Here is an 11403-nt window from a genome sequence, read left to right as displayed (position 1 = left end):
TAAAGGTTGAGAATTAAAAGTAAAAATAAAGATTCCCTCTATCAAAGATCTGTCTTAAATAGGAGTAACTTAGATTCAAATAGGGTTATGCATTTCCATGTTGATAATGCGAGCGAGATGGGAAGGAGTGAGTTTTCACTGTTGTGTTTATCACAGGGACGCACAGTGGATGATGTCAAAGGAAAACAGCAACATGTTCACAAATTGTATCCTTAAATTATTTCTGCGGGCACAGAGCTGGGGAGGCTGGTTAGGGAAAACAAAGTGCTCTTTCTTGAGGGAAGTAACACAGGAGTAATTCACAAGCAGCCATCAGTCACCAGGGTGGTATTGTTGTAGACAGAAGGCACTACTGCACAGGAGTGAAGCTTTCTGCTTACAGCAGTGCTAGAATCCACTGGACTACAAACACAGAAGGATGGTGATGGAGCAGGAGCACCCAGCAGCTACAAAAACTGTACTAAGACTTAAAAAAAAAAGACTTCTAGTGCATAAAGAGGTACGGCACAATAAAGTTTCTGTCCTGTATAAAGCTGTACAGAAGAAAGCATCAATTTTCTTTACTGAGGTGGTGGAAAGACTTTCTCATGAATACCCTGTGCAAGAGTGAAGTTAGGAAGCATAAAGAATATTAAAGATCAGTGTTTGAACAGTTGTTTTAAAACGGGTTACTAAAACCTGACATTTTTGGTTCTAATGTTAGGGATCAATTAATTACACCCTTGACAAATTGTTTTAGGGTTTATCTGTAAATCTAGCTGTAATACATCAACTTCTAATTCAACACTATTTTATAGGATCCACAATGGCTTTACTCTAAGTTGCTCCATATACTCAGTTTCTATTTTTCCCAATTTGAAATTAACTGTGTCTTTTATAGCACAATCTGGAAAATTCCTGGAAATAAATGATGCTTTGTGCTACTCCCACGTGGTACTGCTTGGTCTTTTCCTGATGTCAGGTGACTTTGAAGAGCTCTTTACACGCAACAGGCGCTGGGCCGCTGCTTGCACCATAACCAATCATCAAATAGCTCTTCTCTGGGCTGGTCTGACTGTGCACCAGCAGAGCAGCATTATAACCTGACCAGGTGTTCTCCAGCACTCCATGCCCAAAACCACAAAAGGCCCCTCTCTAAAAAAAAAAAAAAGCAAACCACCAAGTGCATCCTCTTCATAGACATGCAAGCACTGCTGTCCAGTAGGAGTGTCCCCACTAAGAGTTTAAATTAGGAATCAAGATTTGCAAACGTGCTTGAAAGTAGCACTGAGTTACAGGATGTCAGAAATGTAGATAACATCTAGGTAACATTTCAAACCAGTAAACAGGTAAACAGCAGACATTTGCATTGAATGTTAATAAGGAGATATTAAAAAACAGTCTACAACAGTATGTTAGCTAAAACTGACTTCAGTTGGTTCTTTGAGTAAAATCTTACCTGGCCTGTGTGACTGTTGGATCCTGCTGAGATGAGCACACCATTCTTGTCCTTTAGGAAAGACACCACGGTCAGAAGCCCCAAAAGGTCAGATCAAAAGTAAAGATTTTCCTGTACCCTGGATTCCTGAGGTCGCATATGCTTGTGCTGTTCATTTTTACAGAAATCACACACCTACTTCCTGCATCCTTCTGTTATTAAAATCCCAATTATAGTATCAAAATACAAGCCATCAGTCATTCATTAATAATTCATGTTTTAGCCCGGATTTAAACCAAGTTCTGCAGAATGCACAACACATCAATGACTGCTGTGGGATAAGCCTGCTCTTGAACCATGACAGACAAGGAGTAACTGACCTGAATGAATGGACACATTATTCAGCAAATAACCACAACTTGCATCTTTGCCTCTGCCTCACACATACTGGTCACCCACACAGCCCAGAAAATGCATTTTATTTTAGGATAGCTTTAATTCAAAAGGAACCACAGTACATTTATCTCCAAGCATATCAAACAGACTCATTATCTTGACTACTTCGATGAAAAAAGCATTCCTAGAATGGTAACCCAGAAGTTTTGCACAGAAGACAAAAGTACAAACAAAAGAAGAAATAAATGCTACCCTATTACCTAAAACTCTGTCATTTTAGAATTTTCAGATTGGTCTAAACTAATCAGTTACAAGCATTGCTTAACTATTCAAGAGAACCTGTGGAATGGTTTCTGCCTGTAGCTTCTCTTTTCCCACCAGAAATCAACAACTATCAGCTATTTATGATTATTTACATGGGAAGTAATCACATGGGAAGTGACAAAATTGCAGCAAATAAAAAAAATATTGTGCTAACAACCCTGAGAGTAGTCTTCCATGAGAGGAAGTTCTGATAGGAGATTACATTAGTTATCTGTGCCCTTGTTTGCACATTGGGCATGTACAAATATTAAGGCTAATAAGCGAAGCCAACGTGAATCAATTAGCACTTTATGCACCAAGTAGCTATCAAAAGTAAAACAGATTCACTTTAACTCTCCTTTGTGTTATAACCTGGAAAGACTACTTTCATCAGCCTTAACTTCTAAATATTTGAAGAAAAAAGGTCTTAGGAATATTTGTGTTTAACTCTCTGAGGTAATGCAGGCAACCATTTCCACTGAAACATTTCTTCTCTTGATAGAATACCTTCTAACAACAGCCCTTAATCTTTTTCATTCTCCCTTCACTAATACCTCCTGCTGTGTGTTTCCTGGAAATAAAATCTGCCATTACACCTAATTTTATTCTTTCTGAGAGGTGGGATTCTGCTATCCCAAGGCCGTCAACGTTCCATTGGAATTTTCTCATCTTACAGCCCCAAAGGAACAGATGCACAATTTGGCTTCAGCTTTTAGCCATCTGACATTAGATCAAAGGAGATGCATCAAAACACTCTTGAGGAATTCTAGCATTTCTTTAGCGAAGAAAAATACACACCCTTCAAGCAATTACTTGCCTATAGAAAACAATGCTCTATTTAGTGATGAGCTGTCTTGAGTAGCTACTGTGAAATCCTCAGTTTGCAAGAAAACTGCCACTCTATGCCCCTCTGCATGCATCCGCCACAGTGCATCACCTCTTCCTTTCACAGGCCCCTCACACCCTTCTCTGGCACTATGAATATTATCTTCCTCTCAGAGACACATGCAAACATCTGCAAATCATCTTTTCCACTCACCCTATACATACTTGTAGCAAGCCTACACAAAAAGCACTCACATAAAATCTGTTTTCTCCACTTCATTAGAAACCCATCCTTGAGTTGCCATCTTAACACTGTTAGCTAGCTTTTCCCTTTCTCAGGCTCATACTAGAAATTCAGTGTCTGTTTTTGCTTCCATTTCCTCCTATGTCCTTCAAATTTCTGAACTCTCATTCCTTGTTACACATTATGCTCACACTCCTTTTTAAACTGCTCCTTGGGGAAAGTGGTGAGCACTGGAGAACAACGCATTGAATCCAAATTAACAAAAAAAAAAGGGGGAAAAAAGGAGTAAAACATTTTAACATATAATTGAGTTAACATTCCTTCAAACTAAAAAATTACTAGAAAATTACAAACCTTTAGGAAGTTATTAAACCTAATGCCACTTGTCTTTTTATTGCTATTGCTTACTTTCTTCCTAAGTACAGCCAAATGAGAATTTAGCTGATGCAAAGAAAGAGGTTAAACATTATTTAGCTAATATTATGTTTTCATCTGTTCTAATTGATTTTATACAAAAAATATACATATATGTAAGTATATATGACAGAAACATGTTAAAACCCTATTAAGTAATCTTCACTAGGATTATATCAGAAAATTCCATTTAACAGGAACTGGAGTATTTTATAAATACTCTTGTGTACTACACAAAACATAATCTGATTTGCAATCTATATTCTCTTTCAGTTTTGAAAGTTTGACTTTTTACCTTATTTTCTGAGCTATTCACTGCATTTCTGTACAATGTAGATTAAAAAAAAATATTGCTAGAACTTCCCTCTCTTCTCCTCTGACCATATTTATACTGTCATTCAAGTACAGAATACTCAGAAAATAATTACTAACCTGACTGAAAGGTCTCATCCAAACTGCCACTTTCACACTTGAAACATCTGACATTTTTTAAAGTTTTCATTCAGTTATGAATATTCCTCCAAGGAGAAAAATACTCAAGTGCATGTAGGTCATTCTCTAGAATGACCTGTTCTGATAGAAAAATCATGGCCCCAGAACAATCTTCTTTTACAAGCTTAGTCTATTATTAATACATTCATTCACTATGTACAAGCTATTAGTTAATAAATAAATTATGTCTTAGAGTAACTGTAGTAGTTTTTACTAATTGAAAAGTTTAATATCAGGTTCCACCATTCTGTAGTCTTCAAAGTTGCATCCATATATAAATTAACATACAGAAAAATAATCCATTGTCTAAAAGACTGCACATCAAAATAGTGTACTTCCATGTCTGCTTTTAAAAGAATAGGTTTGTGACTTTATTTATACAAATTGAAGCTTTATAGGGACATTTACTCCTTAACCAAAGACTGTTAATGAAATAATTATTCAAAAATATGGTTTGTAACTAAGATTTCTGTACATTTTTGTACCTTTTTCAGACTATTATATTAGCTTTACCATCAAGTTTTCAGTGCTGTGATATGCAGGCCTCAAATACTGCAAAATATGTTTACAGACAGTAAGTATTTCAATTATAGTAGCATTCATATTAACATTATGAAAATAATTTTGGCTCAAATTTCAAAGTATGTGGGTAGTATCCCTTCAAATTTGATATGCTATTGTAAGCATCACACCATCTATACAGTTAATTTTTTGCTGACAACAAACTGTAAGAAACAGCAAAACATCTGAGGTGAGATCTAGTTTTATGAACTAAAGAGCAGCTCTCCCAAAGTTTAAGACAAATACAAAAAAATATTGCACAGTTTAAAACACAATTGTTTACATTCTGACTTCAGTACAGTACAACTTAACCGTGAACATAAGGAATTACCAGTTTGTATTGCGAGCCCAATTATTTGTACCTGAAGGTCAAACATAATTTCTAAAATTTAAACTAGTATGTTTAAAATGTTTACTTGTTATAGGAATTCTAAACAAACCTTTCAAAAGCTTTTGGAATTACTTTTGAGGGTCTGTAACTCCCACAAACCAACATTAAAAGTTCTGAGCAATACAGGTCATTCAACCCAATATTCCCTCAAAAAGCTATCAGACAGTAAGCACATTGTGAAGTATACATTTTTATTTAACATTCCTAAAATAAGTTGTATTTACATATTATATAAATGTATGAAGTCTTAATATAAAATAGAAAACTGCATTGACTGAGGAAATCACACTCCATATGGAGTTACTTACTGAAGACCACTTTTTATGAAATTTTACAATAATTTATATAAATTATCTCTTCCAAATTAGATGATTTTTCTTCTTTTTACTAATTCACACAATTTTGATGACTTTACAAACAGTGGTGTACATTATAAACTTTAAAAAAACAGTTACAGCATCTTCCGGCGCAAAACTGGCTTTGGAAAATTAGACAGTCTTTTTTTGTTCTTTCTTAGAGTCTTCCCTGCTGCATCTGTGGTTTCTTTCTGTTTGCTTTTTGTTCCATCTACTGGACTTGCAAAAGGAGAGATGAATTTTACTTCCACAGGTGGAGGTGACCAAGAACGTTCTTTTGTGGTTCTGAAAAGAAAGGTAAGTATCAAATCAATTTTTTAAGACCAACAGTACTTAGAAGAGGAAAAAAAAATACCACGGAATTACAAAATTAATGCCGAAGAAATATTCACTGGCTTCTTTGTAGACAGAATTAAAAGGTACCTAAGTAAGTTTCATTTTGCTTTAATTCCTTACCAGACTGTCCCAAGCATTCTTGGTCACTATTCGTAAGAGCTTTTAGAGTTCCCTGTCCCAGCTTTTAAGAGGCAAATTGTCCTCAAATAGTCTTCCAGAAGGAATCAGGAAACATGTCCAGAAACAAAAAGTTCCATTCACTTATTGACTGGTTCCTTCCTGCCTTGTATGGGGAACTAAAGACCGTAAGAGTGTGGTTTCATAAGGTGAATTAAGACAATTAATTAAGAGTGAATTAAGAGCATGACATTATTGCAATGATTAGTATCCAGGGGCCCTTTCCTATCCCCTCCCTCTTCCATTTCCATCAGAAAACCAAACCCTTAAATGGGGAAAAAGGTGCCTATTACACCAGCAAGCTGGACAGGCTCATAAAGTGAGAGGAGAACTGCACACACAAGTGAGGAAGAAGTAGTTAGGTGCTTAACAGCTGAATCACTGTGACAATAAAGAAATGCAAATAACTATTTAAAAATAATTTCATACTTGCTTCCTTTCTTAATTTTTGATTTTGTAGTTCTAGCTCTCTTCAATTTTTGCTTTCCCCCAGATTCTATGGATTTGGTATCCTCTTCCTCTTTAGTTGGAAGCTCCTATGTTAAGGCAACAAAAATGTTACTCAGGAACAAGTTCGTATACTTCTACAGAACAAAAATGAACATTTATTTCATTAAGAAGTCATTATAATGTTATTTCCAAAAGTATTAGTTACGCTCTGCAAAAACAAACTTTCTGCCTCAAATTATTTTACCATCCTAAAAGTTCAAATTCTGAAATTAAAAGATAACATACCAAGTAAGTTTAAGGAAAGTCACTGTGCCTTCAAAAGTTTTTATCAATTCCTGACTTACATTGATTCAAAACTGATTTTTCTAGCTAGTTTTCATGAAGAAAAAAAATTGTTTAGCTGATTCAATTAAAGCTCTCTTTTTAGATAAGTTTCCAAGGAATAAGGCAAAACATTGCAAAGTATGATCTCAAAAAGTGGTACAGAGCAAAAATCAAGAACATCAGACAACTAGAGTTTTTACTTACTGGTTCTTTCACAATTCGGGAAATGCTAGATATATCTTTTCTTCTTGACCTCAAAAGAGGGGGTGAAAAGACAAACTGAGAAGACAAATCCGGGTCTAAATCCTTAAACTGCACAGGATGGTCTGCTTTTCCAGCTAAAATGACAATGCATTGTCAGCATGCACATACATTATACACGAAGGACAGTAATGTTAAATTACAGCTGATAAAAAAGAGCACAATAGCTTCCCGAAACAAAAGATCCAATCAGGTTTATAAACTCTCCATGCAAAGGTATTTTTCTGCCAGTAACTGCCCTTTGGGATCCATTCTTTTACAGCAAATTGTGAAACAAAACTAAGTCAGTGTAGTGATTTTATCTGCACTTATATAATCAAAGACATTATGCTCAAAAGGCATCAACAGCCCTTACACATCTCAAAAAAATTTATCATGTACTCTAATTAAGATACTCCTATGCACACTAATTTTGCTGACAAAGTATATGCCCATGAAAAATAATCACATAATTTAACAGCTGTACAGTTTATTGCAAGATGCAATTTGAACGTCAAAACTGAACAGAATTTGGAAGCATGCCTCCTTTATTTCACTGCTGGGAGGAAGGGATGGCACAGCAATCACATATTCACCCCTGGTTTTCAAAACTGATAGAAAAAAAAATTCAGCTTAAATTTCATTTCAGTGCTCAGATCAGCCTCATAACCTCTTAGTTCCACTAGAACTAACCACGTAGTCACGTAGAGTTCAGTCAAAAAAAGGATTGCCTCTTGCCAAATTTTTTTTTTTTTGCATGCTTACATTCTTTACAATTCTTAAAACCATCCTCACAGTTTGTATTCTGTGGTTTAAAGAAGAGGAATGTGTCCTATTTTGTGTACAAACATAGCGCACCTACCTTCAAATTTCTTTGTCAGCTTTGTGAGAGGAGGAGAGAAATGAAAAGACTCATTTTCCTCAACAGTCAGTTTCTGATGCACGGCAGTTTTGCGGGATCTGGTTCTTGTAACACGATCTGTTAGAGTTCTCAGTGTCTGATCATGTCCTGACGGGTTTATGTCTTCAAGCAGCAAAGGACTGCCATCAGGTCCCTGTGGAAGGGCCTCCTCCGACACTGATCGCCTCTTTCTGCCCCGACGCCCTGTCCTTACTGTAGTCCTGGGTGTGGCTGGCTCCTCGCTTGGCTGTGCAGGTGTTTGCTCATGAGTATCCGTTTTTTCTGGTTTCTCATGTGGCACTCTTCTAGTTCTTTTCCTAGGAGTACCAAGGATTTCTACTTTCCCACCTGAATTTATGTCTTCCTGAGTAGAGGTAGACTCTGTGTCTGCCATAAGATTTTGTGCCCCCTTCCTAGCACTTCTTCTAGGAGTGGCAGGAAGTTTAAATTCTGTCTGAGGAAGCGATGATTTAGACAGATCAAGATCAGAATTTTCTGAAACGTCTGAAGAACTCATCTTTCTTCTTCTGCCTCTTTTAGTTGGCACACGTAAAAGGAGTTGGTCACTAGGCTGCACCTCTTGATCCTGAACAGTATTTTCAGTTAACTGTGAATTAAAGCTTTTCAGTTTTCTTGCACTTCTACTGGGACTGACAGCTGGTTTTATCTTACGATCAGGGTCAGTCTCACCAGTTTTTTGACCTCCAGCTGAACCTTTTCCTCCTCTAATCCTTTTGGAAGTAGAAGAGGTAATAATGCTACCTTCAGCAAGAGACATTTCCTCATTAGCCTCTTCTGAGAGTTCAGATGCAGCTTCCTTTGCTCTTCTTAATCTTCTTCTTGGAGTAACAGCTATGGACTGCATAGTGTCAGATGAGGTTTGTCCATCAGAATGGCTGCTTTCTGTTTTTTCTAAATGAGTCAGTTTAGGTTTCCTACCTCTCCTAGGAGTCACAGGCACTGCAGGTATTTGCTCCTCTTGAAGAGCTTCCTCTGCTTGAAGACTGGAAGTCTCAGATGCTTCTTTTGTTCGCCTGGTACTTCTCCGAGGAGACAGTCCAAATGGAACTGGTGTGCCTGTCTTCAGTAGTTGCTGAGGGTCTGCTGACAGAATATTTAAACTTCTACTCAGTTGTCCCCTTGTGCGTGTTCTTGGAGCAATGGCATACTCTACTTGATGTCTGCTGCTTTCCTCTTCCACTCTTTCTGGCACAGGTGTTAAGAAAGCTTTTGCCTTCTGGAATCTAGTTACCTTTTTACCTATAGTTTCATGAATAGATTGTTCTACAACTTCAGATGTAAATTCTTTACTTCTTGTGTCTTTGATTACATCCAGTAAGTTCTCAGCAATAGCAACCTTAATGGGTTCAGGCACATATGGGAATGACTCTGCAGTATTTTGAGATTCCTGATCACCAGTTACAGTGGACACTGAGTTTGTAACATGTTCTTGGCTTTCAGTATTTCCTAAATTGGTCACAGGTTTTTCCTCCATTGTTGTGCCTTCTGGTTTACAAGCATCTACTAATGTAGGGTCTCCCATCTCTGCTTCACCTTCTTCTCCTTCCAAAACTAAGCTAAAACTACTCTGAGACAGAAAAAGGTCTCCATCTCCCTCAGCTGCATCACATTCACTATCTTTATTATCAGGTAAATCACATGCAAACTGTTGCTCTATATTTTCATAGCTATAATGAAGACTGCCCGATGGATCTAGTTCACTATATGGTGATGTTTCAGGTGGTGGTTCTGAAGTATCTTCAATAACCTGAAGTTAAAAAATGTCTGTTAATGCTTTATTCCTTATCAGACAGACTAACTTCACACTGAGCTAGATGAAACTGAAGACAGTGAAAAGCCGCTTTTTCTTTCAGATCACCACTGAATGTAAAGTTAGAAACACACAATGTACTCTCTGCTAAAGATGAAAGTTCATACAGGCAGAGATCAGAGCAGTCAGTGTATGCAATTCACAGGCTCCCTTTCTGGTATTTCCGTTCAGGACTAACAATGTGCCACCACCCATGGACAGTTTTACAAGACAAGGTGTGTATGCAACTGGCACTGATCATCACATTGCAGTGCCTTCTGCACTACTCCACACCCACACAGAGTGATCCATTCTGTGTCTGACAGGGTAAAACACAATTATGTCCCCGGAGTTCAAAGTTTTGGTCATGATAAGTGTAACTGCAACACTTAGTCAGACTGGCCAGGTATCACATGCAGAAAGTCAACACTGCACTTGAAGGAGTCACTTGGATTGCACGAGATAACACATTCTAAATACCTCCATCTCATGAAGAAATATCTTGACACCAAAATGAGCTCATTACTGGGAATTCTGTTTGTGTTAAGAAGGAACAAATAGTGAAGGATCTAAACAGCTAAATCATTCTAAAAGTGAGTTTGGTTCCCACATAATGTTGTCATTTGGTAAATGGCTCTCCATATCAAGAAGCTTTCTTATTGTTTTTAACATTAAAACTATTTCTTTTTAAGTCAAACAAAAAATGCTTGAATTTCAGTAAACCAAATGAATGCAGGGTTATTTTGAAAAACAGTTCAGGCATTTATTTTGTACTAATATAGCCCTCAAAGGCCTATGTCTTGACAGGTTCTATTCTATGTTACAGAAACAGAAAATGCAAAAGTGAAAAAAAGCACATGCCCTTATGTAATGAGGCTTTAACTCATGTCAAGCAGCTAAAGAAACTGAGACATTTTTGTGTGCCTTCTAATTGCCAGTAAAACAGATCTGTCCTCAATTTGAAAACTCTTTTCTATTTTGTAGAAAATGGGAAATTAATTTACTTACATGAATTTCCTCAGTTTTAGGAAGACTATTAGAAACAGGGACTTTTTCAACTTCAGCTGTTTCAAGGTTACATTCTTCAGGTAAATCCACACACTTCCCCTCAAGGCGATTTTCTGAATGCATACTGACCACATCCTCACTGCCAAGGATACTTATCACAGCTGGAAGAGATTTATGTAATTTTAACTTAACTGTTATATAAACGACACAAGTTTAATCAGCACGAAATAACAGAGGGAGCAGGAGCCAACAAAACAGTTCTCCATCCTGCCACATGTATTGGGCTTTCTCCAAAAACTAGAAGCCAAAACTATTGAGCTGATTTGGGCTGGGATAGAGTTAATTTTCTTCATAGTAGCTGGTATTGCTGTGTTCTGGATGTGAGAGAGTGTTGATGACATAGGGATGTTTTTAGTTACTGCTGAGCAGTGCTTACACAGAGCCAAGGCCTCTTCTACTTCTCACCCCACCCCATCGGTAAGTGGGTTGGGGGTGTAAAACAAGTTCGTGGGGGGGGGATACAGTCAGGACAGCTGACCCCAACTGACCTAAGGGATATCCCATACCACATGGCATCGTGCTCAGCATAAAAGGCAGGGGAAAGAGGAAGGAAGCAGGTAGTATTTGGAGTTATGGCACTTGTCTTCCCATTACACACAGTGGAGCCTTGCTTTCCTGTAGATGGCTGAACATCTGACTGAAGAGAGGAACTGGTGAATTAATTCCTTGTTTTGCCTTGCTTGCATGCAAGATTTTGC

General features: G+C 37.4%; 1 protein-coding gene across 6 annotated transcripts in view; it reads right to left on the bottom strand.

Moving 5' to 3' along the window:
- Positions 1 to 1889: 1889 nt before the first annotated feature.
- AHCTF1 (AT-hook containing transcription factor 1) overlaps positions 1890 to 11403 on the bottom strand; it is a 45987-nt gene continuing 36473 nt past the window's right edge. For all 6 annotated transcript variants that reach the window (XM_032681283.1, XM_032681281.1, XM_032681287.1 and 3 more), the window contains exons 32-36: positions 10646 to 10806; positions 7789 to 9595; positions 6891 to 7024; positions 6342 to 6448; positions 1890 to 5684 (exon numbers count right to left, since the gene is read on the bottom strand). In XM_032681283.1, the coding sequence (XP_032537174.1) occupies positions 5495 to 5684; positions 6342 to 6448; positions 6891 to 7024; positions 7789 to 9595; positions 10646 to 10806 (2399 nt within the window). In that variant the 3' untranslated portion in view covers positions 1890 to 5494. The remainder of the gene's footprint in view (positions 5685 to 6341; positions 6449 to 6890; positions 7025 to 7788; positions 9596 to 10645; positions 10807 to 11403) is intronic.

This window comes from Chiroxiphia lanceolata, chromosome 3, assembly GCF_009829145.1.
Source record: "Chiroxiphia lanceolata isolate bChiLan1 chromosome 3, bChiLan1.pri, whole genome shotgun sequence".
NCBI classification, from domain to species: domain Eukaryota; kingdom Metazoa; phylum Chordata; class Aves; order Passeriformes; family Pipridae; genus Chiroxiphia; species Chiroxiphia lanceolata.
This window is presented reverse-complemented; position numbering and strand designations above follow the sequence as displayed.